Source organism: Carassius gibelio, chromosome A13 (assembly GCF_023724105.1).
Source record: "Carassius gibelio isolate Cgi1373 ecotype wild population from Czech Republic chromosome A13, carGib1.2-hapl.c, whole genome shotgun sequence".
NCBI classification, from domain to species: domain Eukaryota; kingdom Metazoa; phylum Chordata; class Actinopteri; order Cypriniformes; family Cyprinidae; genus Carassius; species Carassius gibelio.
The window spans coordinates 16,792,327-16,810,967 of record NC_068383.1 but is presented as its reverse complement, the minus strand read 5'-3'; the positions used below and the strand labels follow the sequence as shown (position 1 = coordinate 16,810,967).

General features: G+C 37.1%; 1 protein-coding gene and 1 pseudogene across 2 annotated transcripts; one reads left to right on the top strand and one right to left on the bottom strand.

Annotated features, from left to right (window-relative positions):
* Positions 1-113: 113 nt before the first annotated feature.
* Positions 114-7,458, top strand: abcg8 (ATP-binding cassette, sub-family G (WHITE), member 8). 2 transcript variants are annotated; one of them, XM_052613303.1, is made up of 13 exons: positions 114-327; positions 783-884; positions 1,601-1,748; positions 1,837-2,075; positions 2,163-2,295; positions 3,702-3,971; positions 4,052-4,214; positions 4,345-4,440; positions 4,538-4,737; positions 4,815-4,891; positions 6,318-6,585; positions 6,679-6,806; positions 6,902-7,458. In XM_052613303.1, the coding sequence occupies exons 1-13, from the start codon at positions 262-264 to the stop codon at positions 7,037-7,039; spliced, it is 2,028 nt and encodes a 675-aa protein (XP_052469263.1). In that variant the 5' UTR covers positions 114-261; the 3' UTR covers positions 7,040-7,458. The 2 variants fall into 2 exon arrangements, with proteins under 2 accessions (XP_052469263.1, XP_052469262.1); XM_052613302.1 differs by having other exon boundaries at positions 4,342-4,440.
* Positions 7,459-10,097: 2,639 nt separating this feature from the next.
* Positions 10,098-18,641, bottom strand: part of LOC128026606 (leucine-rich PPR motif-containing protein, mitochondrial-like) — a 44,679-nt pseudogene continuing 36,135 nt past the window's right edge.

The following is an 18,641-nucleotide window of genomic DNA, read 5'->3' as shown; positions in this document are numbered from 1 at the left end:
GATGGTCAAACAAATTGTAATATTCTGAGTGTGATAGATCCTCGTCTTCAGCTGTTTAAACACTACGGCTCATATTGCACCGATGAGGCTGGAACCATAAACCCTGACTCTTATCAGTGGAACTTTGCTCCATTTGCTATAAAGAGTGGCTTCTCTCTGCCACATCTCCTCAGTGTTTTCCAGGACAACAAGAGGAGCAGGTACTTCTCTAAACGGGACACCTGACCAGAGGGGCACAGACCCCTTTCTACAACATCCACCATGTCAGACCAGAGTGGTTTCCATTCAGAAGACAGCTTTGGCTCTACAAGTGACAAACAGAACAGGGTGAGTTCACCAAGATCTCAGACTACACAAGCAACTGACACAAACATGTGAACTACATTCAAAGCATGTTTATTTTGTTTCCATTGTATTACTATTGTCTTCATTTTCACATTTATAACAAGAGTATAGGATTATTTATTTCTTATTGATTATAGTTGAGTTCATTCAGGGTGACGCTGTACAAAATGCTCTGTTGCATAAATGGACCCTGAACCACAAAGAAGACTCCAGTTCTCTTATCTGTTAACATTTGATTAGATTCGATAAATAAAATGTGACTGTAATCAGTTTATGAGCAGCATAATCTTAATTAAGGCTGATAAACCTTTAACAAAAAGTACTGACTAAAATGCTAATAGTAACTGCATAGATTGTATTTACATGTAAATAATCATGTTGTCAAACATATGGGTATTAATCTATGACATTTGCACGTTATGTCTCAACAAACACAGGGTCAAGACATTCTTTTCTCATCTCCAGAGGAGGACAGCAGTCTGTATTTTACTTACAGTGGAGGTCGCAATGAAGTGGAAGTCCGCAATCTCAACTATGAGGTCAGTCTTTTCAGACTGTATTCCTTTTCCGTTTTCAATAAATTACTCCTCAAAATACAATTTTCTTCCGCGGAAGTACTTTTTAGATTCATTCATTTAGAAATTTTACAAGGAAGCAAAACAAAAAACATATGCATCAGGCCTTAAATGTGGATAAGAGAGTTAAATACATGTAATGTCATAAATATCAAACTTTATTTAAAGTCCGTGTAAAGCAATATTATTGCATAGTGTTCCGAGTTAGTATTTTCTAGATGTCATACAAAAAAAATAAAAAAAACAGTTAGAAGTTGTTTTATGAATAGGTGAAGGATGGCTAAGCAAGTGATTATTTCTAAGAAAAGCTCCAAACTAATTTGCAACTTTGATATTTTGTGGTAACAGGTGGTCTTGCAATTATTGTTTGATCTAAAATTTATTTTAGTGCAAAATGTCACATATGTGCTAATCAAATATACAATATTAAGTTCTTTCTTCCACCAAATACAACCAAAGCTAATAATAAGCAGATAACGTCCACCAAAATGTCCCTCACAAATCCGTTGAGTTTATTAATTATATGCCAGGTTTCAAGATTTATACAGTAAATAACAGGTGTCCCTGTCAATCAAGTAATTTGAAAAAGTCTGAATGCCTCACATCTCATGCAATGAGATTCAAACATTTTCAAGTGCCCGAACTCGTTGAATTTGAAATCCACTGATATTTGCTCACAGGTGGACATGGCAGCACAGATACCCTGGTACGAGAGGCTGTCCGAGCTTAAGATGCCCTGGGAGATGCACGGCAACAAGCAAACGGTCATTAAGGACCTGAACCTATGTGTGCACAGTGGCCAGATGCTTGCTGTCATCGGCAGCTCAGGTACGTCACACTTTAGAAATCTGAACAGAGTACTGCAAGTGAATAAAGGCTTCAAGAAATCCAGAGAGAAAATAAGTTTTGGTTCCAGGCTGTGGGAAGACCTCCTTACTGGACATCATAACATGTCGGGATGAGGGTGGCACCATAAATTCAGGAGAGATTCTGATCAACGGGAAACCATCCACACGTTCCCTGGTGAAGAAATGTATCGCTCACGTGCGGCAGGATGACCGTCTGTTACCACACCTCACGGTACGAGAGACGCTGGCTTTTGTGGCCAAACTACGGCTGCCTGCGCACTTCAGCCAGCAACAGAGAGATCAGCGGGTGAGCAACTCAGATCATGTATGCTTACAAAATGAACTAGTGAAAGGTAATGCGAGTTTGACTATTGTGTTTGTTTGACCTTCTCAGGTGGACGATGTCATCGCGGAGCTGCGTCTGAGGCAATGCGCGCACACACGCGTCGGGAACGACTACGTCAGGGGGGTGTCCGGTGGTGAGAGGAGGAGGGTCAGCATCGCTGTTCAGCTGCTCTGGAACCCAGGTGAGGATAGGCCTCCACGAATATGACAAAAATCATAATTGTCGATTATTCATTTGAAATTGTAATCGTGATTATTAATTACGATTATCACAATTTACATTGAATAATGTTTATACCATTGTTTGATGCAACTGCATGCGGTATTTTGATATGAAAATAAACAAGCTGAAAACACTCTAACTGAAAAACTTTTAGTGCTTTTCTATAGTATTAAGCCTATGCTACATCGGATTGGTTTCTTCTTTAAATTAGGCCTATAAAAAGTAAAAATATGAATGGTATTATAATGTTATACTAAAACTAAAATTACAAAGAATGGGAAAAACCCTTAAGATCACATGTAGAAAGAAAGAAATGCATCTTAAGCACAACATAACATAAGTGGTCTTTGAACGATTATGTAATTGTGGCATCCATAAATGTAATCGCGATTAGAAATTCGATTAATTGTGCAGCCCTATACTGTAACACATCAACATAGGTATGAAATGATGACAAATGCTTAAAGTCGATGTGATAAAGGATGCTATTACTTACTAAAAAACATCCTGAGTCATGTAAATTATTGTAAATAAAAACCATTTGTCTTCGTAATTAGGCAGTATCACAAGTGCTCCTGTTCTGCATATTCTCAGGTCTGTTTGGACGTAGGCAGCAATTATGAGCATGTGTGATTTTATTATTTTTTAGAACATTTCAAATTAACAAAAAGTAAAATTAAAGTAGTCCTAACTTACATTTTAGACGTAATATACCTGTTGTTTTGTCTATATTCGACCGCAATACAGTCTGTGGCATCTCCAAGCAACTCACGACTGCAATGGCGTTCCTAAGTGAATCAGTGTGTTTGAACGAATCGATTCATTAAATGATTCAACTGACTCTCTTTCGAACGAATCGGTAAGAATTAATTTGACTCTAAAGTCAAATAATAATAAAGTCTATAGGATCAAAGATCATAATAAAAGACTAAGGAGCTAAATAAAACATATGGAAAATAAAATTAAAATCATATTAAAATAATACAATTATAATGTAAATATACTGACTTTCTTTTAAGCTGACCTCACTTTTTTTTACAATCCACTTATTTACTGTTTTATACTACAAACCTCTGAATAGACTACTCTATTTCACAATGAAATTGATTATGAGGGCAACATTATGGTTATGAGTTGGCAAACCTCACTGTGTGCAGATTTCTTAAACCTTTAAAAAAAAATTATTAAGTGAGCTAAAATAAAATAACCAAAATAAACACAACAAAAATGATGAAATTACAATTTTTTTTAACTAAAATTAATAATAAAAACAAAAATATTAACAAAGCTGTAATAACATCTTAATCATACTAAAATAGTCTGGTCAAAAGCATGATTTTTCTTATCTTTTATTCGTGTTTTCAGGTATTCTCATCCTAGATGAGCCTACTTCAGGTCTGGACAGCTTCACAGCCCATAATTTGGTCATTACATTGTACCGTTTGGCTCGAGGGAACCGCCTGGTGTTATTGTCAGTCCATCAGCCTCGTTCAGATATCTTTCAGCTCTTTGACCTGGTAGTGCTCTTGTCTTCTGGTTCAGCCGTGTACTGCGGTCAGGCCAAAGACATGGTATCTTACTTTACTTCTCTTGGGTACCCATGTCCACGATACTGTAACCCCTCCGACTACTACGGTGAGTAGGACAGACATCTGATGGCTATAGTTGAGCATGTTGTCCAGCTGTTGTGTCTGAACTGTGAATTTCTCATGCAGTGGACTTGATAAGCATTGATCGGCGCAGTCCTGAAAAAGAAGCACAATGTTTGGAGAAAGCCAAGATGTTAGCATCCCAGTTTGTAGAGAAGGTGAAGAACACAGAGGATTTCATGTGGAAATCAGAAGATTGCAGTTCTCTGGAACTGGATGCCCCTCAAAGGTACATTTTAATAATCATGGTATTTATTCTTTTACACTGAAGCTTTCTCTTACATCATTTATAACCTTACATACTGTATAAATGAAAATGAGTAGCACAAGAGCTGATGATAAAGTTTCTACACCAGCAGTGTTCCTCCCATCTCGAAGAAGGAATCAGTGATCATGGTTTCCAAACAGAAGGATCACCTGCCAGGGAAACTGCAGCAGTTCACGATCCTAATCAAGTAAATAAAGTGGAAAACACATATTTATTATAAAATGTTGTAGCTCAAAGAGTGTCTCCTGAAAGCTGTTTCCATGACATCCCTGTCATTTTTTTAGACGGCAGGTATTTAATGACTACCGGGACCTGGTGATGTTGGTGGTTCATGGTTTGGAAGCCTTGCTAATGTCACTTCTCGTCGGTTTCCTTTATTTTGGAGCTGGGGATGAGGGTCTTTCCATCCAAGATACGGTGGCTTTGCTCTACATGATAGGAGCTCTGACACCCTTTGCTGTGGTGCTGGACGTCATTGCAAAGTGTGAGTGAATTACAGAAGATGTATGTTTTTGGTGTCTTCATTTGGAGTCCAGTGAAATAATATGTTGTTTTTCACAGGTCATTCAGAGAGAGCCATGCTTTATCATGAACTGGAAGATGGCATGTACTCAGTCACCTCATACTTTTTTGCCAAGGTAATGAACTGCATTATGTAAGAGCTTCAGGATTGACTGTGTTGTCGATATGTAGACCTTTGGAACATAGCTTCACAATGAATTGCTTTTTTCATGAACGTGTAGTTACAGAGTCAAGAGTGTTGATCAGTTTTTAATAACTTGGGTTTTGTAAAATGCATTACATTAGATGCATGACTGACCAATGTGCAATGTTATTAGCAATATATAACAGCTTGTCTGGTCCTCGGATTTGATTCTAATTGGTGCTCATTGTTTGTATCATTAGACTGTCACTAGACTAGTGTGGATTTTTCAGTGACTCTTTCTTCGAGTTACATCATAATGCCAGTAGGTGGCGATAAGTGAATGTCCTTCTGAGTGAGTCATTTGAATCATTCACTCAACCATTCTGTTCAAACACACTTATTAATTCAGGGACTAAACAACAGGGTTGTTATTGTTAACTAAATATAAAACTATTAGAAACTGTTTTTGGTAAGTGAGATAAAGCTGAAGTAAAATATAAATATCAGATGAAACAATTTTAAGATTAGTTTAAACTTAAAAAGTGCTTTCTAATGGAAATTAGAAATGTTTCCTGGACAACTAACTGAAATAAGCTGAAATGAAAAATTGCTCAAATTGAAATGAAATAAAGATAAATAAATAAAAAATAACTAAATCACTAAAACTAAAGTTAAAATAACAACTAGAAAAAAAATTTGGGTAACACTTTAGAATAAGGTTCCATTAGTTAATGTTAGTTAACTACTTTCGTTAACATGAACTAAGCAAGAACAATCCTTCTACAGCATTTATAAGTCTTAGTTCATGTTAATTTCAACATTTACTAATGCATTATTTAAATCAAAAGTTGTGCTTGTTAACATTAGTTAATGCACTGTGAATTACCATGAACTAACAATGAATAACTGAATTTTCATTAACTAACATTAACGAAGGTGAATAAATACAGTAATAAATGTATTATTCATTGTTTGTTCATGTTAATTAATACATTAACTAACATTAACTAATGGAACCTTATTCTATAGTGTTACCAAAATTTGTTAATCCCAGATATTAATAAATATAATATTAAAACATGAATAGAAAATACAAATATATTAATAAATAATTAATAATAAAAAATAATAATAATGGAACTAAAAGAAGACAAATGGCTGTCTTTATGATTAATTGAATAATTTCTTTAATTAATTTATTCAAAGATACTTGAACTATTCTATTTATTAGTAAATTAATGTTTATAGTAAGTCTTAGAAATATAAACTTTTGAACAGCAGTCAGATTTGATTTTCACAAGAGTTCAGTCAGGGGTGAGTGACATGACAGGGAAAGGCCATGAGTTGAATATTAGCTCCTGTTTGGACTTTATCAGCTCCTGACATTGAGATACTTCAAGCTCCAGTGTCTCTTTCAGGTCCTTGGTGAGCTGCCAGAGCACTGTGCCTTTACGCTGGTATACAGTGTGCCCATCTACTGGTTGGCTGGGCTCAACATTGCTCCCGAACGCTTCCTGCTCAACTTCCTCTTGGTGTGGCTGACGGTGTATTGTAGTCGCTGCATGGCCCTATTTGTGGCCGCAGCCTTGCCAACATTGCAGACTTCATCTTTCATGGGCAACGCACTCTTCACAGTCTTCTACCTGACTGCTGGCTTTGTCATAAGTCTGGAAAACATGTGGCTGGGTAAAAACATCATTGAGCATTTTATTGCAAATGAATACTAGATTCAAATCTGCAAGTATTCCTTAAATTAACACAGATTTTCATTACCTACAGTGGCGTCTTGGTTTTCCTACATATCTTTCATGCGCTGGGGTTTTGAGGGAATGCTGCAGGTTCAGTTTCGTGGGACCAGAATCCCAATCACTATTGGAAACCTCACTGTAGAATTCGATGGGATTAAGGTGAGGAACGCTGACATGTAAAATTTTTATATTTTTCACATATATGGTTTCTGTTCATGGACACCATTCAATGAAATGTTCAACTTTGTTTTCAGGTTGTGGAGATGATGAAGATGAACCAGTATCCGCTGTATTCCTGCTACCTGGTGCTTCTCGCTGTTGTTTTTGTTTTCATCCTGCTCTATTATCTGTCACTCAAATTCATCAAACAGAAGTCCAGTCAGGATTGGTGAGAAGGACAAATCAGCGTAAAGTCTGGTCCACACTAAAGCTTGTTCTTGCAAAGAAACCAACATTTTAAAAATTCATCCACAGTACAGAACTTGGTTTATAAGCTGTAGTTGTCAAGTCCAAATATGGCTCTTTACGCAGAAAAATATATCATCCTGATAAGACTGTACTATTATTAACTGCCGCTGGATGGCAGTAATGGACTATGTTTCTGCACTCTTTTAAGTTGACTTAATTACTTGTTTTGGGGCTCATGTTTTACCAAATTTACTGTAGCATGTCACAGTGTCGATTTCATTTATGTATTAATTTTTTTTTTTTTTTTTGTAAATCAGAATCGTTTTGTATGCATAGTATTATTATTGAACCTTGTACTACTACAGAAGCTTTGAAAGCTTCATTAAAGATTTAGAAACTCAAACGCTTGTTATATATATATATATATTAACATTACTTGTATTGAGCAATTAAATAAATAACCCAGGGTCAGTGTCACAGGAATACATTTATACTGGAAATATTCCCAGTCTCACATTTGGTGTCAACTGTTTCTGGAAAAATGAAAGCGAGATACTTTTTTATTTTCTTATTTCAGTCATATAAATATTTATTTAAGTCCATGCCTGCTATGTAAGAAAAAAATTGCTCTGGTAAATCCTAATTAAGAAATACAAATAATAATTATGACATAAGTTGAAAGAATGACATACTAAGTCATAATTATGAAATAAGATGAAGTCTAAAAAACAAGAATGACAAAAGTCATAATAATGACATTATGACATAACTGTGATATTTAATATAAAAATTATGAGAATGATCATAAATCGAAATCATGAGATAAAATGTAAAAATTATGAGATAAAAAGTAGTTAAAATAATAGGCTTTTGTCATAATTAACAGTTTATCTCAGAGTTATCTCATACTTGTTTGCAAATTTAGACACTTTTATTTTTTATTTTATTATTACTGATCCACAATCAAATAATTTTAGATTACCACACTCTTCTTCTTCTAGTTATTTACCTATAATGGCTAATTAATCAGAGGTCTCACACATTCACATGAAAAAGCTTCATTTCATGCTGAAAGAGATGCTGAAGTCTTTACAAATGTATGAGAATGTTAGATTTGTGCTAACTTGAGATCTATAGAAATGTTATGTGTGACTTGATATGGATCAGATCTAGAGATCAGCGGTTTTCTTTTTTTTCTTATGTTCCTTTGTTTTGTTTTCATCAGCATTGCTTTGCCTCTCTGATGGTCAAACATATGGCAGTCGAGTGGTCTTAGAATATCTGACAGGGAAAAGTATAAATAACAATGCTCTTTCAAATGAAGGACATGCTTGTATAAGACTAAAATACATTTCTGCAAATAAAAAAAAATGTCTTTGAAAAAGAAAACCAGAAAAGAAAAGCTGGTGCTCCAGAGTTCATCTGACTGGCACTGGATGGCAGCAATGTTCTGTTCATTTCCTTACACACTTTAGTTCAATTTGGCAAGAGATTACAGCTCTTCTTTAGTAAATAGCTTTAAACAGCTTCTCTCTGTAGTAGTCTAAATGTTTATTTATTTAAATATGCAGAGGACTGTACTGCTAAAAGTATGTGCCAAAATCTTTTGAAAGGTTTTACAAGTCAAAAAAAAAAAGCATTTATGTTTTAAAACCTAGATACTGTAATTCACTTGTGCTAAACTTGATGTATGTTTAGAAGAAAAACAAGGATGCATGACCGCTTCCATGATTGTCCCAACGAGATGTTTATTATACAGTATATATTACTACATAACTCATAAATTTGGGCATATCACAAATCATCCATTTGTAATATAATGCATCTCATATGAACATATTTCCATTTTTAGAAACTTGCATTAGGAGGAAACACCTCACTTTAGAAAAAAAAAAAAAAAAAAAGTGAGACAGAAATTATAAAAGAGCCTCTAAAGTTTTGGGTTTACATTTATTTGCATAAATATCTATGTACAAATTAACCATATCATGATATCATGATATTATGAAGGGCAAAAAAACAAAAACAAAAAGAACAATCACAATATAACACACAAGCTGTGCACATCCGTTGAATGTAAAAAACAAAAAAAAACAAAGAATGAATGACGTATGTTGTCATTAGCTGTCGGACAGCTCCATGGACTCAGAGCGCTGCTTCTTCAGTTTGTCTGCACAGAAACGAAATGACTCCTGCGGGACAAAAAAGAATGCATTTTTAGTCAGTAAAAGGCTAAACTAGACAAACTTCTCCAATATAACTGCACCTCGAGGTTGTGTTGTGTTGTTTCTGTCAGAATCAGTGGGTGCTGTGTGATTCCTGCCCTCTGGGGCAAACTAATAACCTAAACTAATAATGGTCCAAACAAATCCTACGCTCACCTTTCATCTTACAAACCATATTAATTCACAAATAACATATTTACTCGTTCCCCCTCCCGTAATTAAGCACAGGCACCTCTATTGTTGGAATGGGGAGTGCTTTTAGAAGATTACCATTTCTCCAACAATGTAAATTCCCTTATTAATGGTGTAATTAAAGTTGATAAATAACAGCTGCTGTGTACAAGAAATGAGGCCAGATGTGAGCGGCACCCCAAATCTCTCCTTATCGCCTCTCTCCGGAGACTCTTTGTGCTGTGGTATCAGCAGCGGCCGTGGGACCAGGAGGAAGAGGCGGAGTCGAATGAAGCGCTACCTGAGATTGCTTTGGGAGAACTTCAATGGTGCGCTGAGAGCTTGCATGAGAGGGAAGGGTTTGTAAATGGCTGGTGAACAACACCGAAGCGGGGATCTGACAGACTGTCAATAATACACAAGAGCGTGAGGTGGACTCTTATGGTACTGTAAAATTAAGAGTATTTCAGGTATTCAAATATTCAGTATGCATTAATTGGTAAAGATCATTGATGATTATCTGAGGCTCTTCAAAGGGAACAGGTTCTCCGGGGTCCTTGTATAGAAGCGCCAGTCTCTTGAGGGTCAACTCATCAGCCTTCACCCCCTCAGCCTGCATGCGCTCGTACAGAGCCTTGGCTGATCCGAAGTCCTTGTCTAAACCTGTTGGGAGCGAGGGAGAAAAACATGCAGCATTTCATTCTGCACGTATCAGGCCTCATCAAATAATGATGCTGTAGAGGTCTCTAAGTACTGAAACGTGTTGAAGTTCTCACGGTACGCTGGCTAAAGTCACCCCTCATTAGAAAACACGTGTTTCTATTAGCAAACGTGCCTCCTGTGAGTCAGTCAATGCATTCTGCTTGTTGCATTTTTAATTGGCAGACTATTAACTGACTAGTTTTGCTATGTGCATAAACAGTGGGTGACTCGAGATGAATCCAGCGAGATGAATCTTTCTTAGGATGAAGTGATGAACATATACATATAAATGCACTACTGTTCACAGATTTGTAATGTTATTAAAAAGACTCTTGATCAATAATACAGTCAATCAGTAATATTGCTAATTATTATAACACTTTTTTTCTATTTTTAGATATTTTAAAAAGTAATTTATTCCTGTGATGGCAAAGCTGAATTTCCGGCAGTCTTTAGTGTCACATGATTCTTCAGAAATCATTTAATGTGCTAATATGCTGCTCAAGAAATATCTCTTATCTTAATATAATTATTGATGAAAACAGCCATGCTGCTTAATATTATTGTGAAAACTATTTTTTAAAGGATTCCTTGATGAATTGAAAGTTCAAAAGAACAGCATTTATTTGAAATGGAAATCTTCTGAAATATATCAAATGTCACTTTTGATCAATTTAATACATCCATGCTGAATATAAAACATTTAATACAAATAATAATAATAATAATAATAATAATTATAAAAAATAATAATAATAATCTTACTGAGTCCAAACTTTTAAACATCTAACCCTAATTAGGGTTGATGCAAAGAGTGGTCTTACCATAGCATTTCACCAAGTTTACCTGCCCTGGATGCTGAGCCGCTCGTAACATGTATGTGAACATTACATCCTTCTGCTCGCTGACAGCCGCACAGCGCTAAAGCAATCAAAGAAGCACAAGTGACCTTAAAACTCTTAACACAAACATTTACTGCATATAAAATGTGTGTGTGTGTGTGTGTGTGTGTGTCTGCTCTTGAGCAAAACATAACCCCTTGCTATAAAAACAATTACTTGTATTTCCTGGATACACACAGCAGGCAGTTCAAAGAAAAGGGGAGCGTATGGAGGTGTGTGTAACTGCATGATAGAAGCGTGTGTTTTTGAACGTATCCATCTTCCATTACATCCTTTAGCACTCAGTGCAGCGCTCTATAGTTAAGGGTTAATTATACCGGTAATAAGGGAGTCAGGCAAATAACCACTTATTTCTTTATGAAAATTAAAATGTACAGTGTCCGCCCAATTTAAAGTACAATTATCTACACTTAGCCGTATAAAGGCTTTGAATTGCATCAGCGTGCTCCTGAGCTTTCAAGCGCCAGTGTGCAATTTACGCACTCTTTAATCAGGACAATATAACACAAGTTAAATTACGGCACGGTGAATTCTGGAAGGGGAAACTGTGCCGTACAGAAACTGTAGGTCTTTGGAAGATTCAACAACCTTGAGCAGCTTCGTCAGAAAGAAGATATTAGCAGGTATGAAGAAATCAGGCAGTTCATGAATGTTCTTGGCATATTAAAGCAAGCATGGACTAAACGTTCTTCTTGCAATACAAGTTACATCGACAGCATTTGTGGCATAATAGCAATGTTTTAAAATCATGATACACTAAGACAAGCTTCAAAACAGTATTGTAAAGCACTTCCTTGTGCTTTATGTGTACCATATTTTCCGGACTATAAGACACACTTTTTTTCATAGTTTGGCTGGTCCTGCGACTTACAGTCAGGTGCGACTTATTTATCAAAATTAATTTGACATGAACCAAGAGAAATGAACTAAGGGAAAACATTACCGTCTACAGCCGCTAGAGGGCACATAGAGCGCCCTCTCGCGGCTGGAGACGGTAATGTTTTCTCTTGGTTCTTGGTTCTAAATAAATGTGACTTATAGTCCATGTTTTATTCCTCATCATAATGTATTTTTGGATTGATGCGACTTATACTCGGGTGCGAAAAATACGGTAATTTGAGCAGTAAACTTTTCAAAAATGTCCAATCCTTCCATTTTTTCTTCTAGTTTTCAGTTCTAGTACTAGTTTCTAGTTCTAATTTTCTTCTAGTTTGTTACTCAACAAGGATTTTAACACTTTTTATGAAGATTGCACTCAAAAAGTATAATTTCTAGTCAATAAATAGTTCTGAGTATAAATAAAAACATTTAATTTAGATACAGAAATGGCCATTATTTACCATTTTCATTTTACTTTCCAGGTTTTTCATTTTCTCTCTGGTTTCATTACCATTATCTTCATTCGTGCCTCAAAGTTGAATCAGTCTTGTAGTTAGTGTGTAGTTTCATGGTTTAACCTTTAAACATTCCCGAATATTTCCATTGCAGGTACCTTACTCTAAAAAAAAACTTTAGTTTCAAATAAACAAATTTTTTTTTTTAGTCAAATAAACATTTTTCATGTTGTGCTCGACACTATGCCACAACTCCTGCTGATACAGAACAGCTTAATTTGTAATGGACCCCCCCCCCCCCCCCCCCCAAAAAAAATGCCCAAGTTGTTGTGAAAAAGTCCAAATGTCTTTGGAAGGAAAGCATCATTCTGTCTTGTGTGTTAGTAATATGTTGGTCTTTTAAAACATCAGGACTTTCCTGTGTTTTCTCTGGGTTCAGTGGCAATGAGGTCACATTACAAGCCAGTCGTGAAATCAGTGTGTTTCTCTTGCGTCTGCTGAATTAAAAGCGGAGGGGTCAGGGAGGCTTTTAACAAGGTGCTACAGTATATTACATGAACGGAGACTGAGGTGGGCAGAGTGCCTTCACTACAATCAGAGCAATTAAAACTACAGCGCAGCAGCTTCACTCATGAGAGTTCCTCTCTAATGCGATTCACGACCCCTACAACACGGCGAACAAGTCCTAAACGAATATGCTGACCTAAGACTTTATGTAAAATCGTCTTTTGATATTAAGCATTCCATCTCAGGGATGCTGTGACGCAAAGCTTCCTGTTATTTCGACAATCTCAAAGGATTTTACTCATTCTTGGGTTTAGTGGTACCTTAATGCAGCCATTTTGTTCCTCAACTCACTAAAGTGCTTTTTGAAAGAGGGAGAGGAAAGATCTTACTTAAGAGTATCTAAGCGTGCAAAAATGACTGAATGGTTAAAATATGAGACAGGGAGAGGTCAAAAAGAGCAGCGATCACTTGAGATGGAATTGTAGTTAGTGACAGGCTCAACTAGTTCCAAAAGCAACTCGAATTAGATTCAGCAATTTAGCAAGGTCACTGAGCCCTCATGCATATCTTGGTTTGTGAGAGACAGAACCTCCAGGAGGAACTTGGCCTCTTCTGTCCTGCCCGTGTCCAAGTAAATCAGGAAGAGGTCTGTAGCGGCTCCGTAGGAGGCAAAGCGATTGCAGAGCCTTTCCACCATGGCACTCACTGAACGTAGAGAGAGATGTCAATCAATCACATGCTTTGACAGTGATTACTATGTTACAACACATCAGTGGGTACTGTAATATTTATCCTTTCCACAAACTCAAAAACAAGGACTAGAAGTCCGTTCAGAAGTACTCAGAGAACACAACTGTGTAGCAGTGGCTCTCAACCTTTTTGACTTCAAGAAGCCTGTTTGAAGACTCCTCTGCCACTTAAGCACTGTTTCAATGTCCTGTTTGTTTTTAAATAGAACCCCTTGTAATCTTTAATTACAAGGGACAAAATCAGGTCGTTATATTTATTTTTCCTCATTGTATAGCCATTTAACTCTAATATGTCAGATAAAGGGGGTTGGGAGTTGCTTGCAAACTACTTATTTTAGGTAATTTCTTAAATATTTTAATCATATTTTGCAGCACCTTTAAAAATCGCAAAAGCCACTGTTGCAAAGGGCTTTTTTTCCTGTGCTCAAAAAAGCACAATATCTGCAGATTTTGTTGGAGGTGTTGTAAGATTGCCGAGCATCCCTGGTTGAGAAGCACTGATATTGATGAAGAGGAGGTGTGTGTGGGTTTTACATTTATCTAGTGCAGCATCATTGTTGGCATCTAGAACTTTGCGGAAAATAAAATAAATACTGGATTTCTGATTATCTGTGTTCCGGATGTAAAAGGACTCCAACAGCTCCACCGCACTGTCAATGTCCTCACTGCAGAGGGAGAAAAGAGTTCATACTTTGTTTTAGTGATTTGAACAAACCCCATTATAGAGTCAGAGACACTGCATAAAAACATTGTTAGTGATCCAATATAAAAATAAGATGGAAATTCTTTGCTATGAATTTTCTCCATCTGTTCCCTACAGTACTTTCAAAATGAGGCCTGGATGAAAACCCATGCCTTAATCTCAAGTACTGAACTCCAACCACACATCTGTGCTACACACATGAATGATTAATAATTCCAGTGGCTGGTGTGACAATTTTCCAAGTGACCACTCTAATGATTTTCACCTGGTTTACAAAATAAAAAAAAGGTTCAAAAAACAAAAACAATTTTTTTTATATATCTATAGATTCAAAAGCAGCTCTTTTTTGCATCCAAAAAAGATAACTTTAGTCCAAAGAGCATAACTAAAGAAAGGCAAGGAGGAAAAAAAACCAAGCTACTTGAAAATTTCCATTACATTTCTGTGTCCCTTCCATCCCCGACCTTCATTTACAGAACAGTAAGTGCATAAAACTTTAATCGGCCACATTAATATTCCTAGCCCAGCCAAAGATTGTCATTCCCCACCATTTCCAAAGTCTTGAGACAGTGCAGGACAGCGGAAGAGCAAAGCGTTCTGATCTCACGGCTGATTGGGCGGCTTCCTGTTAGCACAGCTTCGTCCTGTAGGAGTGAACTCTGACCCCAGGGCGGACCTAAACAACAGTGACACATGTGCTGTGTACGCCTGAGCCAAACTGACTGGTTAAGAGGAGAGATGGGGCTCCGGAACCCGGCCACCACATTAGTGCGACCCATTCTGAATTATTCAGACTACATAGTCATAGCCATCACAGCATATTTGAGCCTTTAATAATAATGGGTGGAGAGCGGTGAAGGGAATGGAGGAAAGGTAAGATGAAAGAACAGAAGATGAAATTGAGGTGTGAGAAAAGGCCACATTAGCAGATGGTCCTTTTTAGCACAATAAACCTCTGATGACACCAAATTGTAAATCAAGGTCAAACCGCAGAAAGGCCACATTTCATTTTATTTACAGAATCAAGGGTGCTTCATTTTTTTGTTTTTTTTGTTTTTTGTTTTCACAAAAATAACCAGGAAAAGTTTGTGTGGGTTGAATCTAATCTCGCTGAACAGAGAGTCTGCTAGTGCTGCCATTGTTAGAAACCCTGGGCGTGTGGTTCAGAGTTTCTGAGATAACAATACATCTATAATCAAGTCTTTGTCACAGTCAATCACAGTCTTAACCTCAGTGTCATCTGCTTCCCTCCAGCTGCCAGGGACGTGCTGCCAATCTAACTTAAAAAACATCTGAATGACTGCTCATCTCAAGTATTGTGAGCCGCTGTAGTATATGAGCCAATGAGAGTCTTGTAGAGACTTAAAAATAAAAAAAACATTAAACCAATGTTAACGACCCCAAACTTTGTCTCTCCATTTTATTTACTTTCAAGCATAAATTGTGAATCAGATCAGAGAAAAAGTAAAACAAACATTGCACTTATATGACCTCTTGAGAGAAAGAGTTCATAAGCAATAATAACAAAGCTTGCTTAAAAAAAAAAAAAAAAACCTTACTTTTTAATATGAGCGAGAGCAGTATTGTTGACAAATAACATGCTGGACAGCTTGATGGAGCCTAAAGTCTTCACCAAGGCCTCCATTTCCTTGATGTCCTGTGTGTTTGCTTCACTAGCGAAACCTTGGACCAGTCGAGTGATGGCTGGCTAACTGACTGGGCACCTGGTCAGCCTGTAACATGCCCTTAAGAGTCCCCAAGGCATCTGTGAGCAGGGAGAGACCTTGCGGTCAGGTTTAATAAAAAACCTCAGGCGTTCACCTGAGAGATGATGGGGAGGTTGTTGGCATTGTCACTTAAACTGAATTCAGGAACATGATCAGTGGCACTGAAAAGACAACAGGAAGATGGGTATTGATTGAACACAACTGTAGATTGTGATAAAGCAAAGTGTGTTGTAGGATCAGGTGTTTTTATGTATAACGTACATGATGTTGTGTATGTGTGTAGATGCTGAGAGTCATTTCTTCAGCGGTCGTCTTTAAATTGTGCACATGCATGTGTGTGAGACTGAACAAATCCAGCAAATCTGGATCCTCTCTCCCCTTATTCACCACTTAAACCTCAATCAAAGTCTTCTTTTTTTTTATTACCCTCACTGACCAGATTAATCCGGCCGCCCAATTGAGCATCAGTCGCTGCTCCTTATCTCAGCGGCGACTGGCCAACAGCTGCTCACACGGCAGATTCAGTCAGAGTTACTCTTATCAATCCTAAGAAAATCCTTGTGTCCTTCTTACTCTCATCTATTCCTCTAAGCGCTGGACAATCCCATCCCTCACTTCTCTCTTCCATTCCCAATCCCCTTAATCTGTCCTTAAAGCATCCCGATGGCCAAGACCAACGTCCGGCCAAACATCTGCCTGAAGTCCACCACACACACACACACACACATATACCTTCTATGCAATAAACACACTGGATATGTTTTTTAATATTCTGGCCATTATAATTAACAGTAAAGTATAGCACTGTAGCTTTCCTTACTGACATTCAGTGCCACAGCACTAAGGAAACATAGGAGTAGTTTGAATTGAATGTGAGTGTGAAAATACTTAACTATAGAGTGAGAGAGATTAACTTTTTTTTTCAGAAGTTGAGTTTTCTATGTATTTTCAAACTTTTATTGTTCGCTCGTCAATGTTCGCAAACAATGGAGTTTACATGTACAGATTTGATGTACCACTCAAAAGCTTGTAAAGTCTTGAGGTTTAAAATAACATTTGCAACAACATTCACTGAAAGCCCATGAATAAGGTCATTTAACACCCCCCACAATGTTTTTGCGTGATAGCCTGGTGAACAGACATTTCTGAATGCTTCCTGAAAGCATGCATAAGATTACAGTGGCGATGGCTTTCTTTGATCAGGATATATAATCAGACATATAATACGACCTGGTAAAACATCAGAGCTTTATGGACATATCAAAGATCAGCAAAAACGCTAAAACATCACAAAGATCTATTACTTATCGGAAAAGGACTGTCATTTTTGCATCTTGTCAAGCTCTCCAGAGAACTCAGAGATTATCTAGCAACTCTGAAAGGGCTTAAACCATAAGAAGTGTGTTTGTGCATGTGTTCAGCTACAAGGAGCTTATCAGCATACATCTGTTTCAATTCAAGAAGATTTTCTGATATTGCAAAATTGGGTACAATGGCTAAGGTCCATGCGCTTAAAACCTGTAATTTAGCAACCTGCAATTTGAAGATGATCATGCAAATGTAGAGAAATTAGATGATGTAGTGCGACCCCCACAGACAGACTCACATGCTCTTGACAGCCATGGCATCCTCAATGTTGCCTTTGGCTTGGAGGGCTTTGATGAGCGTGTCATATGGAGCAGGGCCGAGGACCATGCCCATGCTACCTGCTTCCTTCAGCATGTCATAGACCTCTGAGAATAAGAAACAACAGGGTCCAAGACTACACATTATCTACTCAGACCACTACAGATAATAATGCATATGACCATCATTTAACCATCCTGAAAATTAATCTTGAGACAGTCATACTAACTTTTATTATAAAGTAGGGCTGCACAATTAAATGCATGCGATTGTCATGCATGTCTCGTCAGTAAAGCTGGTTCTGTGATTAGTACTAAATGTTATATCGAATCACAGAACCAGCTTTACTGACGAGACAAGCATGACAATCACATGCGATTAATCATGCAGCCCTACTATAAAGCTACTGAGAAGCAATTTCATACCAATTCAACTATATAAATAAACCTGACTTGACTTAATCTAAGTTGACAACATAGTTTCCACAGTCATTTCAATAATCTGAATGTATGTGCTGTACATGTGGAAGAACTGACAATAAAAATATCTTGGGAAATACATCTGGAGAAGCTTGATGGCATACCATAGTGATTTAAAGGGAAGATGGTTTCATGGTGTACTCACTCATGATTTGACTTCAAATTAAAAAGCTGCATAGAGAACTAACCTTGAGCTTTGCCCTTCTTGCAAAGAGACAGGACTTTAAGTCTGTAGTCATCAACTGTGTCCTCTTTAGGAGGTGAAACAGCGACCTTCTTACGAAGGGAAGCCTGAACCACTGGGCTAGATTTGATCTCTTGCTCCAAAAACCTCTCAGGCTGACCTTTGACCTCCTCAAACCACACCTACACATGAAATGGCCATATCAATATACTATAAAGCTTTTTTAAAGTCTGGATAATTCAAGCTTAATTGAATCATGGTAATCAGAGATTATCTT